This window comes from Staurois parvus, unplaced genomic scaffold, assembly GCF_062004578.1.
Source record: "Staurois parvus isolate SC_StPar_1 unplaced genomic scaffold, SC_StPar_1.0 ptg002359l, whole genome shotgun sequence".
Lineage (NCBI taxonomy): Eukaryota > Metazoa > Chordata > Amphibia > Anura > Ranidae > Staurois > Staurois parvus.
This window is the reverse complement of record NW_028320155.1, coordinates 23,502-44,606: the sequence shown is the minus strand read 5'-3', so window position 1 is coordinate 44,606 and position 21,105 is coordinate 23,502. Positions and strand designations below refer to the sequence as shown.

The 21,105-nt window shown below is 50.1% G+C and overlaps 1 protein-coding gene across 1 annotated transcript in view; it reads right to left on the bottom strand.

The window, feature by feature from the left end:
• Positions 1-21,105, bottom strand: part of KIF9 (kinesin family member 9) — a gene marked incomplete at both ends in the record, with an annotated part of 83,075 nt that overhangs the window by 39,973 nt on the left and 21,997 nt on the right. Inside the window, 7 exon segments of the mRNA XM_089665805.1 lie at positions 181-236; positions 1,374-1,478; positions 3,837-3,905; positions 4,448-4,525; positions 11,713-11,777; positions 18,048-18,192; positions 19,976-20,068. Of these exon segments, the coding sequence (XP_089521931.1) occupies positions 181-236; positions 1,374-1,478; positions 3,837-3,905; positions 4,448-4,525; positions 11,713-11,777; positions 18,048-18,192; positions 19,976-20,068 (611 nt within the window).

Genomic DNA, 21,105 nt, shown 5'->3' with positions numbered 1-21,105 from the left:
AACTACTGTATGTAACTATGTAACTACTGTATGTAACTAACTACTGTATGTAACTAAGCAACTACTGAATGTAACTAACTACTGTATGTAACTATGTAACTACTGAATGTAACTATGTAACTAAGTAACTATTGAATGTAACTATGTAAATGAAGAATGAAATGAAAAGAAAAAACTTACTTCATAATAAGTTTGAACTGAGAAAATATCTCCTGGATTTGTCTGAGGCTAAGAATCTGATGGGAATAAAAAAAAACACAAAAAACAAAAACAATGAAGTTATTGAAATCCAGAGAAAACGAAGGTATAACAATGAGTACATATAAAAGGTGCAAGGAGAAGGAACGTCGCACAGCCACACAGTACAACAGCATCATACCAGGGGCGGACTGACCATTCGGGTACTCGGGCACTGCCCGAGGGCCCGGGGTCAGTAGGGGGCCCCATGAGATGCCCCTGGTACCTTTCATAGGCTTTTTTTGGGTGTGGTTTGAGTGTGGGTGTGGACACAGGGGTCCCATGATCCCCTATTGCCTGGGGGCCCCATGAGTTGTCAGTCCGCCCCTGCATCATACATATCTAAAGGATCCTTTCAAGAAGAATACTCTTCAGTCCGGGTTCACATACATGCGGTGCGGTACATCGCATGTGATTCGCCCAGGATCCGTGTCACATTCCTCTGCCAATCACATGCGGTTTGTGTGCGGTGCGATCGGAGTCGTACATTTTGTATGGCTCTATTCGCACCAAAAACACGCAGGACCCTTTAGCTGGTCCGCACTAGAATCGGATTGCATGGGCATTCACACCTATGCAGTGGTGTCCCGAGGCGGGTGCGGCCCACGCCGACCGCATGGGGTGACACCGGACCGGTAAGTTGTAGAGCAAGCCGACGATCCCCGCAGGATGGATCAGATCCATCCTGCGGGGATCGTCGGCTTTCTTTACAACTTACCGGTCCGGTGTCACCCCATATAGGTTGCATGCCGACGATCCCCACAGGATGTATCGGATCTGCGGATTGGGGAGCATAATGGATCGGATTCCAATCCATTATACTCAATACGCAGATCCCATCCATCCTGCGGGGATCGTCGGAGGGGGTGTCACCAAGTGTTACCGCACCGGGTGACATCAACCCTAGGGACGCCTCTGCACCTATGTGATCTGATTCTGCACATCGCACTGCGTTTTGTGGACCGATTTCTGGGTGTTGTTAACATACACAGCCGCAGCAGTTCGCATGAACGGGGTGCGATTCTGATGCGGTGCAGAATTCGCACTGAAAACGCAGCGAATTCCGCACCGCGTCAGCGTGAACCCGGGCTCAGGGTTCCATTGGTGCAACTTGGTTACAGGTAGCAAATACTCACTTCTATCTCGTCTATCTTCCCCTCCAGATATCTGCGGACCTGAGAGTTCATCTCTGCGATCTGGGTGTCGTTAAACGGTTCGTAGGTGATTTGCGTGCGATTGGCCTGAAACAAGGAACACCAGACGATGAACATGTAAAGATCTCCGAAACGGAACCCCTTTCTGCCTGTCATTCTCCCACATGGTGCCCCGTACAGAGGGAACATTAACCACATCAAGTCCAGACACTTTCACCCTCTTCCAGTCCGGACACTTTCCCCCCCCTCCAGTCCGGACACTTTCCCCCACTTCCAGTCCGGACACTTTCCCCCCCTTCCAGTCCAGACACTTTCACCCCCCTTCCAGTCCGGACACTTTCCCCCACTTCCAGTCCGGACACTTTCCCCCCCCTCCAGTCCGGACACTTTCCCCCACTTCCAGTCCGGACACTTTCACCCCCTTCCAGTCCGGACACTTTTACCCCCTTCCAGTCCGGACACTTTTACCCCCTTCCAGTCCGGACACTTTTACCCCCTTCCAGTCCGGTCGCTTTTACCCCCTTCCAGTCCAGACGCTTTCACCCCCCTTTTAGTCCGGACGCTTTCACCCCCCTTCCAGTCGGGACGCTTTCACCCCCCTTCCAGTCCAGACGCTTTCACCCCCCTTCCAGTCCGGACGTTTTCACCCCCCTTCCAGTCCAGACGCTTTCACCCCCCTTCCAGTCCGAACGCTTTCACCCCCTTCCAGTCCGGACACTTTCACCCCCTTCCAGTCCGGACACCTTCAGCCCCCTTCCAGTCCGGACACTTTCCCCCCTTCCAGTCCGGACACTTTCCCCCCCTTCCAGTCCGGACACTTTCCCCCCCTTCCAGTCCGGACACTTTCCCCCCCTTCCAGTCCGGACACTTTCAACCCCCTTCCAGTCCGGACACTTTCCCCCCCTTCCAGTCCGGACACTTTCCCCCCCTTCCAGTCCGGACACTTTCCCCCCCTTCCAGTCCGGACACTTTCCCCCCTTCCAGTCCGGACACTTTCACCCCCTTCCAGTCCGGACGCTTTCACCCCTTTCCAGTCCGGACACTTTCACCCCCTTCCAGTCCGGACACCTTCTGCCCCCTTCCAGTCCGGACACTTTCCCCCCTTCCAGTCCGGACACTTTCCCCCCATTCCAGTCCGGACACTTTCCCCCCCTCTTCATGTCTGGACACTTTCCCCCCCTTCCAGTCCGGACACTTTCACCCCTTTCCAGTCCGGACACTTTCACCCCCTTCCAGTCCGGACACCTTCTGCCCCCTTCCAGTCCGGACACTTTCCCCCCTTCCAGTCCGGACACTTTCCCCCCATTCCAGTCCGGACACTTTCCCCCCCTCTTCATGTCTGGACACTTTCCCCCCCTTCCAGTCCGGACACTTTCCCCCCTTCCAGTCCGGACGCTTTCCCCCCTTCCAGTCCGGACACTTTCAGCCCCTTCCAGTCCGGACACTTTTACCCCCTTCCAGTCCGGACACTTTCACCCCCTTCCAGTCCGGACACTTTCCCCCCCTTCCAGTCCGGACACTTTCCCCCCCTTCCAGTCCGGACACTTTTACCCCCTTCTAGTCCGGAAACATTCACCCCCTTCCAGTCCGGACACTTTTACCCCCTTCCAGTCCGGTCGCTTTTACCCCCTTCCAGTCCAGACGCTTTCACCCCCCTTCCAGTCCGAACGTTTTCACCCCCCTTCCAGTCCAGACGCTTTCACCCCCCTTCCAGTCCGGATGCTTTCACCCCCTTCCAGTCCGGACACTTTCACCCCCTTCCAGTCCGGACACCTTCAGCCCCCTTCCAGTCCGGACACTTTCCCCCCTTCCAGTCCGGACACTTTCCCCCCCTTCCAGTCCGGACACTTCCCCCCCCTTCCAGTCCGGACACTTTCAACCCCCTTCCAGTCCGGACGCTTTCACCCCCTTCCAGTCCGGACGCTTTCACCCCCTTCCAGTCCGGACACTTTCCCCCCCTTCCAGTCCGGACACTTTCCCCCCCTTCCAGTCCGGACGCTTTCACCCCCTTCCAGTCCGGACGCTTTCACCCCCTTCCAGTCCGGACGCTTTCACCCCCTTCCAGTCCGGACACTTTCCCCCCCTTCCAGTCCGGACACTTTCCCCCCCTTCCAATCCGGACACTTTCCCCCCCTTCCAGTCCGGACACTTTCCCCCCTTCCAGTCCGGACACTTTCCCCCCTTCCAGTCCGGACACTTTCCCCCCCTTCCAGTGGGCCCACTCCAGATGGGAAGCAGGGATGCTCAGGTGCCAATAACCAGTTCTGTAACCGTCATGAAGCCGTATGGCCCTCCCCCACCCTCACAAATTGGTGACAACCTTCTACAAAATTTACATTGAGGCGAAGCGACCAATAAAAATGAAAATTGAGATTGTTACGATTTTACAAACTGGCCGGTGACCCTCGCTGGATGTTGTGCGTGTCACACGGGACGATCCCTTACCAGAGTGTCACGGAGGGTCAGCTCCCTGCGCAGGTGTTCGATCTCTTGCTGCAAATTTTTACACATTCGCTGCCAGAAGAAAACAAATCGCACACATGAGACACGGGGTGAGCATCTAAAGTGTATCTATGACCAACATTATTTTCAAAAAAAGTCTATGTCCAGCCTGAGACTTTGTCCGGCCATACACGGGTCGAAATTCGAACCGATTTTTCATCTGAAAATCGGACCTAAGAATAATCGGCCGATTGTCGCTCTGTTAGTGGGATCAATGGCACCGGCTGAATTTCATGGTTTTTCGTGGTGATCGGGCATGTTGGAAAATTCGTGAAAAACTCCCGACTCAATGATGGTCAAATCGTACGATCGTTTTTCCGAAAAGAATATGCGCATAAGCTGTGATCTGGAAGGAACAGAAGCTTCACCTGTTATATGGGGTGAACTTTATGACTCGGTCGAACGATTTTCCAAATCATCGATGGCGCCATCGGATTACCGAGTGAACAACGTTTTCGATTTTTGGATGAAAAATCGTTCGGAATTCGAACCGTGTATGGCCGGCATTTATGAGTTCCCTGCTGGGTTCTGAACTTCAATAGGATGGCACTTACCACGGGGTCGTAGCGCTGGATGACGACGCACTCCGCCGGTATACACTTCATTCTGCTGGTGAATCGCAGAGTAGAGAGCTGAAGACATGGAAAAAATATATATTTTAAAAATACATTCTTAATATATTCTTCCCAAATATACTGACATATAATCCAAATACTACAATTTTGGCCGCATTCAATATATTTCAACAGATTTGCGAATATATTTTTTAAAAATATATTCAGAACACACGCTGAAAAATATTTCAAAGTGTCCTTTGGAAAGCATTTAGATAGATATTTAGAAATCTATCTTTAAATGCATTTTTTTGATCGTTCAAAAATATCTGGAAAATATATTTGAAAAAAAATATATTTTAAATACTGTATATGCCTTTGGAAAATATATTTTAATTTACATTTTTGGAATACATGTTAACTTCCCGTCCGGCCGTTGTATATAAACGGCCAGACGGTGGCAGTGCAGGGGCGGGTTGTCGTTTATAAACGGCCTCCCCGCCCCCTGCTTGTGCACCAGGGGCGGACTGACCATTTGGAAACTCGGGCACTGCCCGAGGGCCCGGGGTCAGTAGGGGCCCCATGAGATGCCCCTGGTACCTTTTTCATAGGCTTTTTTGAGTTTGGGCAAGGACACAGGGGCCCCATGATCCCCTATTGCCCGGGGGCCCCATGAGTTGTCAGTCCGCCCCTGTTGTGCACACTCCCTGTGAGTGCGCAGCACCGCGATCCAGTGCCCGCTGTGTCCTCCGGGCACAGTGGAACACCGATCGTCATACGGGACTTTTGTGTGAGGTCCCGATCATGTGATCACTGATTGGCCAATCAGTGATCACATGCAGAGTAGTAAGCAAGATGTCACTTCTGACATCGTTGCTTACTACGTGTGAAATCTGTGAATGATCACAGAGGTCACATGGTACAGGGCCATTCACAACAGCCTTGTACCATGTGACAAGCTGTGACCAATCACAGCTCGCACAATAGTTCTCAATGGCTGCAGGAATGCAGCCAGAGAGAAGGAGAAATGATTGCTTTTACAGCCTTTATGGGTGTAAAAGCAATCAGTGTAAAAAAAAAAAAAAAAAAAAAATCTTCATCACCCCCCCACCACAAGTAGTACAGTGTCACCATGGTTACACTGTACTGCTAGGGTGACAGTATGTAAAAAAAAAAACCCCAAAAAAAACAAATAATAATATAAAAAAATAAAATAAAAATGTGTAAAAAATGTTTAAAATTATAATTTTAGGTTTTAAACTAATTTGGTTTTTTTTTTTTTTTACTAAAAAGATAACAGAATAAATTTTGGCCGAGATTTATGATGAAATATTATTTATTTGCAAAATTTTATAAGAAAAACACTTTTTCAAAATTTTTGGACTTTTCATTTACATAGCAAAAAAAAAATACTCCCAGCGGTGAATAAATACCACCAAAATAAAGTTTTATCTGTCTAAAAAAAAATGCTAAAAAATTCATATGGGTACAGTGTTGCATGACCGCGCAATTGTCATTCAAAGTGTGATAGCGCTGAAAGCTGAAAATTGGCCTGGACTGGAAGGGGGTGAAAGTGTCCGGACTGGAAGGGGGTGAAAGTGTCCGGACTGGAAGGGGGGGAAAGTGTCCGGACTGAAAGGGGGGAAAGTGTCCGGACTGGAAGGGGGTGAAAGTGTCCAGACTGGAAGGGGGTGAAAGTGTCTGGACTGGAAGGGGGTGAAAGTGTCTGGACTGGAAGGGGGGGAAAGTGTCCAGACTGGAAGAGGGGAAAGTGTCCGGACTGGAAGGGGGTGAAAGTGTCTGGACTGGAAGGGGGAGAAAGTGTCCAGACTGGAAGGGGGCGAAAGTGTCCGGACTGGAAGGGGGGGAAAGTGTCCGGACTGGAAGGGGGGGAAAGTGTCCGGACTGGAAGGCGGGGAAAGTGTCCGGACTGGAAGGGGGGAAAGTGTCCGGACTGGAAGGGGGTGAAAGTGTCCGGACTGGAAGGGGGTGAAAGTGTCCGGACTGGAAGGGGGGTGAAAGTGTCTGGACTGGAAGGGGGGGAAAGTGTCTGGACTGGAAGGGGGTGAAAGTGTCCGGACTGGAAGGGGGTGAAAGTGTCCAGACTGGAAGGGGGGGAAAGTGTCCGGACTGGAAGGGGGGGAAAGTGTCCGGACTGGAAGGGGGTGAAAGTGTCCGGACTGGAAGGGTGTGAAAGTGTCCGGACTGGAAGGGGGGGAAAGTGTCCGGACTGGAAGGGGGGGAAAGTGTCCGGACTGGAAGGGGGTGAAAGTGTCCAGACTGGAAGGGTGTGAAAGTGTCCGGACTGGAAGGGGGGGAAAGTGTCCGGACTGGAAGGGGGGGAAAGTGTCCGGACTGGAAGGGGGTGAAAGTGTCCAGACTGGAAGGGGGGGAAAGTGTCCGGACTGGAAGGGGGGGAAGTGTCTGGACTGGAAGTGGTTAAAATATATTTGTTTGGGCCAATATATTGTAAATATATGTCGCATGTATAATTTTTTTTTTCTAAATATATTGGAAATATATTTCTCTTCCATACGGGAAACTCGCGCTTCATGAAAAGATAAACATGGAGATTCTGAATGATTTCAGGTACAGCGTCCAATGAACTCGCTATCACCGCCGGAACAGCCGTGCTACTTCTGTAGAAGAATTTCGCAGAGCGCGAGTAAAAATGATAAAGTCCCACGTTTTAACGATATGTCTCTAACATACGAGGCGGTATCAAAAAGTTTCAAGACTAGTTTTGTAACACGCCGACAGAAAGCAGCACAAGGATGCACGCACGGTCACAGGGAGCACCGGCCTTCAAAACTCAGTGTGCTGAAAGACATCGTCCTGTGTACATCAGGAGCTGTGCAATTCTGACCACGTGCGTTGCCACGTCTGCTATTTCAGCGTGGACAGCAAGTTACAACAAAGGGCAAACGTGAAATTCTGCGTGAAACTGGGCAAATCTGCCGCAGAGACGTCAGACATGATTCGGCAAGTTTACGGCGATGTGGCAAAGAGGTATTTTGAGCGGCACACTTGCTTCAAGAGCGGACGAACATCACTGGAAGATGACAAGAGATCAGGAAGACCTTCAACAAGCTCAACCCCCGAAAATGCCCTCTTCCCGAAGATGAAGATCCGGCTCAAAGGTTGCTGTTATACAACGTTGCTGAGATCCAGCGATTTGCCCGGTTTCGCGCAGAATTTCACGTTGACTCTTTGTTCTAACTTCCTGTCCACGATGACATAGCAGACGTGGTAATGCACGTGGTCAGAATAGCACCAGTTGCACAGCTCCCGATGTACACAGGACAATGTCTTTTAGCACACTGACGTATGAAGGTCGGTGCTCCCTGTGACTGTGCGTGCAGCCTTGTGCTGCCATCTGTTTGTATATTAAAAAACTAGTGATACCCCCTCGTATGGCAGCTGTAAAAATAAAGAAATAAACACAATTGACGTAAGTCGGATCTGCCTACAAGACCTTACAATCTATACATCGGCACACTGTCAAAGGAAAGTAAACAATGGAGATGACTCGTTGGAGCAGCCATTCTCAACCAAGGTTCCTTGGATCCTTAGGGTTCCTCCAGAGTTTGGAAGGGGTTCCTTTTGCTGTGGCTAGTTGACCTCCCAGCTGATGATGCCTGCATGGTTCTGGGTCCAGGGCCACTTGGCAGAGCCAGCGGCATCACACCAAGGATCTCTCTAGCTGTCTGTACAGACGGCATTCTGATGACTGCTGTAAAGGGAGCATTCTTTCCATTGACCACTAATGAATTAAGGGGTTCCCTGAGGCCAGAAATATTTTACTAGCTCCTCAGGAAAAGAAATCTTGAGAAAGGCTGCATTAGAAGCCCCCTTTGATGTTTTTGGGGTTCTGATATTTGGTGAGAGGACACAGGAACTACAGTCTGTGAGGCACAAAGAGAAATGAATTGCACCCAGGTACAGTATATGGCACTGCCATCCATAGCCCATAGGTTGCTGTTGCTTGGAAGTAATTATGCTGAAAAACTCAATGCTGACTATGCTCTACGGCCAGACATTTGTTGACATCTGACCAACACATGTCTATGAACTTGTCAAACATCACGTTCCAATATTATGGGTATACCATCAAGCACAAAGACACACAATCTCCATTGACATGCGTTGCTTACAAAGACATTGTAGACATTTGTGCTCTACTAAGATGGTGGTAACAGTTTGGTGAAGACCCTTTTCTGTTCCACCATGACTGTGCCCCTATGTACTGAGCCAGCTCCATAAAGACATGGTTTGACCAGTCTGGTGTGTAGGAATTTGAGTGTCCTACACACAGCCCTGACCTCAACCCTACTGAATGCCTTTGGGATGAATTTTAACGCCGATTGTGAGCCAGGCCTTCTCAACCAACATCAGTATTTGACCTTCCAAATGGGCACAAGTTCCCACAGACACTTCAAACTCTTAGAGAATGCCTTCGTAGAAGAGTGGAGGAAGTTATAGCCACAAGGGGGTGAACTCTATATTAATGGACATGGTTTTGGAATGGGGGGACAACTCCATATTAATGTACATGGTTTTGGAATGGAGGTGAACTCCATATTAATGGACATGGTTTTGGAATGGGGGGCAACTCCATATCAATTGCTATGGTTTTGGAATAGGATGTCCAACAGCTCAACCTTGAGATAACAGGTTGGTGAAGACCCTTTTCTGTTCCAGCATGACTGTGCCCCTATGTACTGAGCCAGCTCCATAAAGACATGGTTTGACCAGTTTGGTGTGGAGGAACTTGAGTGTCCTACACACAGCCCTGACCTCAACCCTACTGAATGCCTTTGGGATGAATTTTACTAACAATCGTGAGCCAGGCCTTCTCATCCTACATCAGTATTTGACCTCACAAATGGGCACAAATTCCTACAGACACTGCAAACTCTTATAGAATGCCTTCGTAGAAGAGTGGAGGAAGTTATAGCCATACGGGGGTGAACTCCCTATTAATGGACATGGTTTTGGAATGGGGGGGCAACTCCATATCAATTGCCAAGGTTTAAGAATAGGATGTCCAACAGCTCAACCTTGAGATAATAGGTTGGTGAAGACCCTTTTCTGTTCCAGCATGACTGTACCCCTATATATTGAGCCAGCTCCATAAAGACATGGTTTGACCAGTTTGGTGTGTAGGAACTTGAATGTCCTACACAGAGCCCTGACCTCAACCCTACTGAATGCCTTTGGGATGAATTTTAACGCCGATTGTGAGCCAGGCCTTCTCATCCAACATCAGTTCTTGACCTCACAAATGGGCACAAATTCCCACAGACACAGCAAACCCTTATTGAATGCCTTCAGAGAAGAGTGGAGGAAGTTATAGCCACACGGGGGTGAACTCCCTATTGATGGACATGGTTTTGGAATGGGGGGCAACTCCATATCAATTGCCATGGTTTTGGAATAGGATGTCCAACAGCTCAACCTTGAGATAATAGGTTGGTGAAGACCCTTTTCTGCTCCACCATGACTGTGCCCGTGTGTACAAAGCCAGCTCCATAAAGACATGGATGACCAGTTTGGTGTGGAGGAACTGGGGTGTCCTATACAGAGCCCTGACCTCAACCATACTGAACACCTTTGGGATGAATGGGAATGACAATGGTGATCCAGGTCTTCTCATCCAACATCAGTACCTGACTTCATAAAGAATCTTTTGGCTTAAGGGACACAAATTCTTACAGAAAAAAACCGCAAAATTTATCAGGAAGCCTTCCCAGAAAAGTAGAGCCAGCTCCATAAAGACATGGTTTAACCAGTTTGATGTGGAGGAACTAGAGTGTCCTCAACAGTCCTGACCTCAACCCTACTAAACACCTTTGGGATGAACGGGAACGACAATGGTGATCCAGGTCTTCTCATCCAACATCAGTACCTGACTTCACAAAGGTTCTTTTGGCTTAAGGGACACAAATTCTCACAGAAAAAATACTTCAAAATTTAGCAGGAAGCCTTCCCAGAAAAGTAGAGCCAGCTCCACAAAGACATGGTTTGACCAGTGTGGTGTGGACGAACTAGAGTGTCCTCAACAGTCCTGACTTCAACCCTACTGAACACCTTTGGGGTAAATTGTAATGTAAAACCTTCTCATCCAACATCAGTACCCGACCTCACAAACGGGCACAAATTCCCACAGACACCCCCTAAAATCTTATAGAAAGCCTTCACAGAAGAGTGGCAGAAGTTATTGCCACATGGGAGTGAACTCCATAATGATGGCCATGGTTTTGTAATAGGATGGCCAACAGCAGAACCTTGTGGTAATAGTTTGATGAAGGCCCTTTTCTGTTCCACAATGACTGTGCCCCGTGTACAAAGTCAGCTCCGTAAAGACATGGTTTGACCAGTGTGGTGTGGAGGAACTTGAGTGCCCTGCACAGAACCCTGACCTCAACCTCACTGAATACCTTTGGGATGAATTGGAATCGCGATGGTGAGCCAGGTCTTCTCATCCAACATCAGTACCTGACCTCACAAATGGGCACAAATTCCCACAGACACCCTCCAAAATCTTGTGGAAAGTCTTCCTAGAAAAGTGGAGGATGGTATAGCCACAAAGTAGGACCAACTCTATGTTAATGGTCGTGGTTTTGGAATGGAAGGCAACTCCACATTAATGGCCATGGTTTTTGAATAGGTTGTCCAAAAGCTCAACATTGTGGTAACAGTTTGATGAAGACTCTTTTCTGTTTTACCATGACTGTGCCCCTGTGTACAAAGCCAGCTCCACAAAGACACGGACAGCCAGTTTGGTGTGGAGGAACTCGAGTGTCCTGAACTCAACTGTCATGAACACCTCTGGGAAGAACTGGAACTCTGACGGTGAGACAGTTTTTATCCAACATCAGTACCTCACCTCAAAAATGGGCACAAAAAGATTCCACAAACACCCTCCCAAATCCAAAAGCCTTCCCAAAAGAGTGGAGGATGTTGTAGCTGCAAAGGGAGCGACTCCAAATTAATGGCCACGGTTTTTGACTGGGGGGGGGAACAAATCCATATTAATGCCACTGGATTTGGAATAGGATGTCCAACAAACTCATATAGGTGTGGTGGTCATGGTCAGGATTGCACATGGTTTCAGCATGGAGGTTCTAATCAGGTGGGATCAGAGGCACCATACAGACTTGGTTATCCTCTATTTTGGTTTGCAACATCCTAGCAATGCGGTTAGTCCGTATTTATCTATACGCAAATCCTGACCACCTGTGTGAACACCACATAATACTCACAGTCTCATCAATCTGAGCCGCCTCGCCGTACACATTCGCCACCAACACCGTATTACAGTTTCCTCCTGTTTGGAAAAACAAATAATCAATCACAACGTCACAGCTCTGCAGGAGATATTCTGACATGTTTTGTCTACGAGCCCACAGTGCTACCCCTCACTCTCCACTCAGTATGTTCGTTTTTGACACATGGGGGGCAGATTTACTAAACCTGGTGCATTTCATATCTGGTAGAACTGTGCATTGTAACCAATCATCTTCTAACTTAAACTTGGTCAATTAAGCCTTGGCCATAAAACTTGAAAGCTGATTGGTTTCTACGCAGAACTGCACCAGATTTTGCATTCTTCACTTTTAGTAAATAACCCCCATGGCATCCTCTCACGGCTTCAACTACCACCTATATGCTGACGACACACAAATCTATCTCTCAACCCCCCACCTCACCCCCTCGGTCTCTGCCCGAATCACACACCTGCTGAGCGACATATCAGACTGGATGTCGCTCCACTTCCTTAAACTGAACCTCCCCAGCCCGCACACCACCCCCCATTGACTTCTCCATCACATCCAACAACGCCACCATCAAACCCGCCCCGCAGGCCAGAGTACTTGGTGTCATTCTGGACTCCAACCTATCCTTCCAGCCCTAAGTCCAATCTTTAACAAGCTCGTGCCGCCTCCACTTCCGCAACAGGCAGACTCCACCTCCGCAACATCACCAAAATCCACACGTTCCTAACCCCAGAAACCACTAAACAGCTCATCCACTCCCTCATCATATCACGACTCGACTACTGCAACTCCCTCCTCACTGGCCTGCCTGGCCACAGGCTATCCCCACTACAGTCCATCCTGAATACGGCTGCCAGACTCATTCACCTTTCCAACCGCTCCATCTCCGCCACCCCCCCTCTGCCAATCCCTCCACTGGCCTCCACTCAGTGTCCTCCACCCCTCTCTGCCAATCCCTCCACTGGCCTCCACTCAGTGTCCTCCACCCCCCTCTGCCAATCCCTCCACTGGCCTCCACTCAGTGTCCTCCACCCCCCTCTGCCAATCCCTCCACTGACCTCCACTCAGTGTCCTCCACCCCCCTCTGCCAATCCCACCACTGGCCTCCATTCAGTGTCCTCCACCCCCTCTGCCAATCCCTTTACTGGCCTCCACTCAGTGTCCTCCACCCCCCTCTGCCAATCCCTCCACTGGCCTCCACTCAGTGTCCTCCACCCCTCTCTGCCAATCCCTCCACTGGCCTCCACTCAGTGTCCTCCACCCCTCTCTGCCAATCCCTCCACTGGCCTCCATTCAGTGTCCTCCACCCCCCTCTGCCAATCCCTCCACTGGCCTCCACTCAGTGTCCTCCACCCCCCTCTGCCAATCCCTCCACTGGCCTCCATTCAGTGTCCTCCACCCTCCTCTGCCAATCCCTCCACTGGCTTCCAATTGCACAACGGATCAAATTCAAAATCCTAACACTGACGTACAAAGCCGTCCACCACACTTCCCGAACTACATCACCGACCTAATATCCAAGTACCGCCCAACACGCACACTCCGCTCCTCACAAGACCTCCTTCTCTCTAGTTCCCTGGTCTCCTCCTCCCATGCCCGCCTCCAGGACTTCTCCAGGGTGTCACCCATCCTCTGGAACTCCCTGCCCCAACCCATCAGATTATCACCTACTCTCCTCTCCTTTAGGCGCACCCTGAAAACCCATCTCTTCAGGGAAGCCTACCCCACCCCCTGCTAACTTGACCGACCTCCTCCACTCTTCCTACCACTCCATCCCCCACAGCTATCTCCTCCTGTGCCACCATCCCCTCCCTCCTAGATTGTAAGCTCCAAAGAGCAGGGCCCTCGATCCCCTCATGTTTTGCATTGTATTGGTATTGTTCTGTCACATGTTCTGTCCCCTTCGTAATGTACAGCGCTGAGCCAACTATCAGCGCTTTATAAATACTGAATAATAATATAATAATAATAATAATGTATCCCTTACAAGCCAGCCTAATGTTAAATCCTACTTCTTCAAGGTTCAATGGTTAGCAGGTATTGTAAGGAGCAAGTATTTACCCTGACAACCCGCCATTACTGGAACTACAAGGAAAACCTATTTTGGGGTATAATGGAGGAAGGGACCTCCCTTTGTCTCCTACAAAACAGCACTTGGTGTCTGATCAGCCAATCGCCAGGCCTAGGTACTGTCACTGGAGGGTGTGAGAGGGTCCTTAGCCCCGTTTAAGCTCAGGCCTAAAAAAGGATCAGACCCTACACAGACATTTTTGCAGACTCCAGCAGGCAACATCGGGGGAACATGTGAAAGACGCACACTGCTTACCATTCTTGCTATTCAGTGGACCTGTTACAATGGTATTGGCAAGTCCAAAAATGAACGTTTCACTCTATACCTCTCCAAAACAATTGAACCAACCAAAGCGCACAAGAGGCCACTTTGTGACAGCCAAGATAAGTAGAAAGGGGACTAATGTCCATCAGACATGGAGATCTATGGTGCACTATGGTTGGGTTCCTGCAGCTCCTCCCAACGATCCAGGCTGATTGATTATAATGAGACAAATAGAACAGGATCCAGTTAAAAGAATGTGTAGATTTATTGGTTATAAAAGAGAAGAAAACAGGTTCCAAAAGTTAGACCATAGGGAGTTGGATATTCACTCTCAACATATCAGCCCCGAAGGGGTTCACCCCTGGTTCACATAGAGCTCTGAGGAAGAAGGCATGGCCTTCGAGGCACGTCGGCTATACTGAGTGTCTACCCCCATGATGGGATTCACGCTGGCTTCTTATCTTTGAAGTCCCTTTGAGGACTACATGCCTTCTATTAATAAATTCTGTTACTGAGGTAATGCGCAAGGTTGATGCGCTTCTTGTTTTTTGTTTCACTTCACATACAGTTGTGTTCAAAATAATATCAGTGTGTTGAAAAAAAGTGACTAAAGCTGAAAATCCTTCTAATAGCTTTTATTTCCATCCACACAAATGCATTGGGAACACGACACATTCTATTCCAAATCACAACATGAAGAAAAATACATCAAATTTGTGTTGTTCCTCTAAAAAAATGGAAGAAAAGTGAATATTAGACGGTTCAAAAAAATCGCAGTGTTTGTATTCTTCTTTACAAACTCCAACATTCACTATATAAACTGAGAAATGTTTGAAGATTTTGCTTTCCTTTGAATGACTTCATGAATATTTGGTTGTAGTCGCACTGTTTCTGAGAACTGCTGTACATCTGTGTTGCATGGAGTCCCCCAACTTCTGGCCCCTGTGATCAGGTATTCCAGCCCAGGATGATTGGACCACATTCCACAGTTCTTCTCTATTTCTTGGTTTGGCCTCAGAAACGGCATTTTTGATGTCACCCCACAAGTTTTCTATTGGATGAAGATCCGGGGATTGGGCTGGCCGCTCCATAACGTCCATCTTGTTGGTCTGGAACCAAGATGTTGCACGTTTACTGGTGTGTTTGGGGTGGTTGTCTTGTTGGAACCCCCATTTCAAGGGTATTTCCTCTTCAGCATAAGGCAGCATGACCTCTTCAAGTATTCTGATGTATTCAAACTGATCCATGATCCCTGGTATGTGATAAATAGGCCCAACACCGTAGTATGAGAAACCTCCCCATATCATGATGCTTGCACCACCATGCTTCACGGTCTTCACAGTGTACTGTGGCTGGAATTCAGTGTTTGGGGGTCGTCTGACAAACTGTCTCCGCCCACTAGACCCAAAAAGAACAATCTTACTTTCATCAGTCCACAAAATGTTGCGTCATTTCTCTATAGGCCAGTCAATGTGCTCTTTGGCAGATTGTAACCTCTTCAGCACATGTCTTTTCCCAACAGTGGGACTTTGCGGGGACTTCTTGCAGATAGCTTGGCTTCACATCGGCGTCTTCTAATTGTAACAGTCCTCACAGGGAACATCACACCTTCTTTCATCTTCCTGGAGCTGATTGTTGGCTGAGTCCTCACAGGGAACGTCACACCTTCTTTCATCTTCCTGGGGCTGATTGTTGGCTGAGTCCGCGCCATTTTGCTATTCATCTATCCATTCCAATGGTAGTTTTTCGCTTTCTTCCACATCTTTCAGGTTTTGGTTGCCATTTTAAAGCATTTGCCATCAGTTTAGCTGAGCAGCCGATCATTTTCTGCACTTCTTTATATGTTTTCCCCTCTCCAATCAACTTTTTAATCAAGGTACGCTGTTCTTCTGAACAATGTCTGGAACCACCCATTTTCCTCAGAATGTCAGAGAGAAATGCACTGTAACCAGCATGTCCAACATTTGCTGCCTTCCTTCCTTAAATAAGGGCAATCATTGCCACCTGTTTATCAAAGAATGAATGACCTCACTAATAGAACTCCACACTGCTATTATTGTGAACACGCCCCTTTCAATGAGTGATTCAATGACACAGAATCAGCAGCATGCATGTCATGACTGTTGGGTCTGTTGGATTTCTATGACTCTACTACACCTGCTAGGAAATTATCTGCCATGTAGAAATATCATTTCCACCAAAAACAGTGATTGATCCGGTTAGTGATGTCTGACTGCTAGTATTTTGAACACAACTGAATATAGCAAAAAAAATAAAAAATCCCAGCGGTGAATAAATACCACCAAAATAAAGCTTTATCTGTCTCAAAAAAATTTCATATGGGTACAGTGTTGCATGACCGCGCAATTGTCAGTGAGATAGCGCTGAAAGCTGAAAATTGGCCTAGGCAGGAAGGGGGTGAAAGTGTCCGGACTGGAAGGGGGTGAAAGTGTCCGGACTGGAAGGGGGTGAAAGTGTCCGGACTGGAAGGGGGTGAAAGTGTCCGGACTGGAAGGGGGTGAAAGTGTCTGGACTGGAGGGGGGTGAAAGTGTCTGGACTGGAAGGGGGTGAAAGTGTCCGGACTGGAAGCGGGTGAAAGTGTCCGGACTGGAAGGGGGGGAAAGCGTCCGGACTGGAAGGGGGTGAAAGTGTCCGGACTGGAAGGGGGTGAAAATGTCCGGACTGGAAGGGGATTAAAATGTCCGGAATGGAAGGGGATTAAAATGTCCGGACTGGAAGGGAATGAAAATGTCCGGACTGGAAGGGGGGGGAAAGTGTCCGGACTGGAAGGGGTGAAAATGTCCAGACTGGAAGGGGATTAAAATGTCCGGACTGGAGGGGGGTGAAAGTGTCTGGACCGGAAGGGGATGAAAGTGTCCGGACTGGAAGGGGGGGAAAGTGTCCGGACTGGAAGGGGGGGAAAGTGTCCGGACTGGAAGGGGGTGAAAATGTCCGGACTGGAAGGGGTGAAAGTGTCCGGACTGGAAGGGGGGGTGAAAGTGTCCGGACTGGAAGGGGGTGAAAGTGTCCGGACTGGAAGGGGGGGTGAAAGTGTCCGGACTGGAAGGGGGAGAAAGTGTCAAGACTGGAAAGGGGGGAAAGTGTCCGGACTGGAAGGGGGGAAAGTGTCCGGACTGGAAGGGGGGGAAAGTGTCCGGACTGGAAGGGGGGGAAAGTGTCCGGACTGGAAGGGGGTGAAAGTGTCCGGACTGGAAGGGGGGGAAAGTGTCCGGACTGGAAGGGGGTGAAAGTGTCCGGACTGGAAGGGGGTGAAAGCGTCCGGACTGGAAGGGGGTGAAAGCGTCCGGACTGGAAGGGGGGGAAAGTGTCTGGACTGGAAGGGGAGGAAAGTGTCCGGACTGGAAGGGGGTGAAAGTGTCCGGACTGGAAGGGGGTGAAAGTGTCCGGACTGGAAGGGGGGGAAAGTGTCCGGACTGGAAGGGGGTGAAAGTGTCCGGACTGGAAGGGGGGGAAAGTGTCCGGACTGGAAGGGGGTGAAAGTGTCCGGACTGGAAGGGGGTGAAAGTGTCCGGACTGGAAGGGGGGGAAAGTGTCCGGACTGGAAGGGGGGGAAGTGTCCGGACTGGAAGGGGTTAAGCTGGATACTCTCTGCTGGAATGTAAAGAAGAGCCCCGCACTGTCACCCACCTTCCTGCTCGCTGCCTTCTCCGGCATGCAAAGTGAGCTGCTCATGTGCAGCTCACCCTACATCGCTGGCACGGTCCCTGCAATGCCGGGATAACCAACTCCTGTGCGCGCGCAAAAGTGTCATCCCATGCAGGCCAATGAAGACGGCCAAAGACCGGCACCCAGGGGTAGATACCAGCACCTTCGGGGGACAGAGGCTGTTGAAGGAAAGGTAACTGCGTCATTGTGGTGCACATGCGCGATGTGAAGATGATCTCTGCCGGGTCCCGAAGGGTGAGCGCTGCCCTTGAGTACACCTGTGCATGTATGCGCAATCCTTGTGATGTCATATCTCACCTAGCGAGTCCTTGAGGGCGTGAGTGAGTTTGCTCTGCCTGTACGGGACGTGGTCACGGCGGTCGGCCAGCGCAATGATGGCTTGTTCCAGGAAAGTCAGGGACTTGTTGATGTAAGTAGCTTCCTTCAAGACCTGACCTTCAGACTGAGAGACAGAAACAGAAATAGAGATTTACGGAAAGCATCACACGCTATGTGTCCCCCCCCCCCCCCCACGTGACTCTTCCCCCCACTTCTCGCTCAGGATCAATAGCACCGCTATCAACCCATCCCCCGCATGCCAGGGTGCTAGGGGGAACCCCGGATTCTGAACTATCCTTTCAGGCCCATCCAATCCCTGTCCAAATCATAGCGCCTCAACCCCCCCCCCCCCCCCCCCAACCACAAAGCTTCTAATTCCCTCCCTGGTCATCTCTCACCTCGACTACTGCAACTCACTCCTCATTGGATGACCTTCACAGAGGCAACCCTCCCCCCTCCAGTCCATCATGAATACGGCTGCCAGACTTATCCACTTTACCAACCATTCAGTGTCCTCCACCCGTCTCTGCCAATCCCTCCACTGGCCTCCACTCAGTGTCCTCCACCCCCCTCTGCCAATCCCTCCACTGGCCTCCACTCAGTGTCCTCCACCCCTCTCTGCCAATCCCTCCACTGGCCTCCACTCAGTGTCCTCCACCCCCCTCTGCCAATCCCTCCACTGGCCTCCATTCAGTCTCCTCCACCCCTCTCTGCCAATCCCTCCACTGGCCTCCACTCAGTGTCCTCCACCCCTCTCTGCCAATCCCTCCACTGGCCTCCATTCATTGTCCTCCACCCTCCTCTGCCAATCCCTCCACTGGTCTCCATTCAGTGTCCTCCACCCCTCTCTCTGCCAATCCCTCCACTGGTCTCCATTCAGTGTCCTCCACCCCGCTCTGCCAATCCCTCCACTGGCCTCCACTCAGTGTCCTCCACCCCCCTCTGCCAATCCCTCCACTGGCCTCCACTCAGTGTCCTCCACCCCCCTCTGCCAATCCCTCCACTGGCCTCCATTCAGTCTCCTCCACCCCTCTCTCTGCCAATCCCTCCACTGGCTTCCAGTCGCCCCAACAAATAAAATTTAAAATACTGCCAACAACTTACAAAGCCATCCACAACTCCGCCCCGGCTACATGACCAACCTGGTCTCAAAATATCAACCAAACCGCTCTCTTCTATCCTCCCGAGACCTTCTGCTCTCTAGTTCCCGTGTCACCTCCTCCCATGCTCACCTCCAGGACTTTTTCCAAGCTTCTCCCATCCTATGGAACTCCCTACCCCAATCTGTCCGGCTGTCTCCTAATCTATCCACCTTTAGACGATCCCTGAAAACCTTTCTCTTTAAAGAAGCCTCTCCTGCTTCTACCTAGTAAACTGCCATTTATTTCCTCCATCAGCTCCTCCCCCCACAGCTATTACCTTTTGTATCACTCAACCCCTCCTCCTAGATTGTAAGCTCTTAGGATCAGGGCCCTCTGATTCCTCTTGTACCAAATTGTATTGTAACTGTCATGTCTGCCTTCATTTTGTACAGAGCTGCGCACACTGTTGGCGCCATATAAATCCTGTATTATAATACTAATGTGTTCCGCTGGTCTATTCAGTTTTGGATGGATGACGGCACCCAAAGGATGGTCACAGCAGGGGGGGACTTTGCTGAGAGGTCTTCCTGCTGGGGGATGTCAATCTGTCACATTTTTTGACAGGGAAAAACCATCCAATCACAAGCTGGAAAGGCGAGCGGAAACAAATGCTTCTAATGGCCATTGCTTCCGGTTGCCATAAAAGGGGCCAATCAGAGCCTGAGCTTAGAATATGGCGTCAGATAGGGGCGGGATCAAGACGTTTAACCTGACTTCTATCTTGCTATCATACGGTCACATCTGCAGACACATTCCCATACTCACCCCGGTCTTCCCCAATCTCTCAGAACCCGCCAGGTCCACCAGGTTGATCTTTGACACCGTGTACTTCGCATTGGATAACGTCCTGGACTGGGACTGAAGAATGAAAACACGTTAAACTGCAAAGCAGAAATCACAACGGGGTCTGTTTAAAAAAAAAAAGATAAAAAAAGTTGCTGTGTGAATGTCTCCAGCTGTAGCACAATCATCACGAACAATCCTTGTAATTTGCCTAAAATGTTCATTTCCTATGAGTGACAGCTCCATCTGGTGGTCAAAATGCTGCATTTTCCTGAGATATCTTAAAATGATACTAAACTCAAGACCCCGCATTCACTATATCCGCTCTCCCCGGACCCCGCATTCACTATATCCGCTCTCCCCAGACCTCGCATTCACTATAACCGCTCTCCCCGGACCCCGCATTCACTATATCCGCTCTCCCCGGACCCCGCATTCACTATGTCCGCTCTCCCCGGACCCCGCATTCACTATATCCGCTCTCCTCGGACCCCGAATTCACTATATCCGCTCTCCCCGGATCCCGCATTCACTATATCCGCTCTCCCCGGACCTCGCATTCACTATATCCGCTCTCCCCGGACCCCGCATTCACTATATCCGCTCTCCCCGGGCCCCGCATTCACTATATCCGCTCTCCCCGGGCCCCGCATTCACTATGTCCGCTCTCCCCGGACCCCGCATTCACTATATCCGCTCTCCCAGGACCCCGCATTTACTTTATCCGCTCTCCCCGGACCCCGCATTCACTATATCCGCTCTCCCCGGACCCCGCATTCACTATATCCGCTCTCCCAGGACCCCACATTTACTTTATCCGCTCTCCCCGGACCCCGCATTCACTATATCCGCTCTCCCCGGACCCCACATTCACTATATCCGCTCTCCCCGGACCCCGCATTCACTATATCCCCTCTCCCCGGACCCCGCATTCACTATATCCGCTCTCCCCGGACCCCGCATTCACTATATCCGCTCTCCCCGGACCCCGCATTCACTATATCTGCTCTCCCCGGACCCCGCATTCACTATATCCGCTCTCCCCGGACCCTGCATTCACTATATCTGCTCTCCCCGGACCCCGCATTCACTATATCCGCTCTCCCAGGACC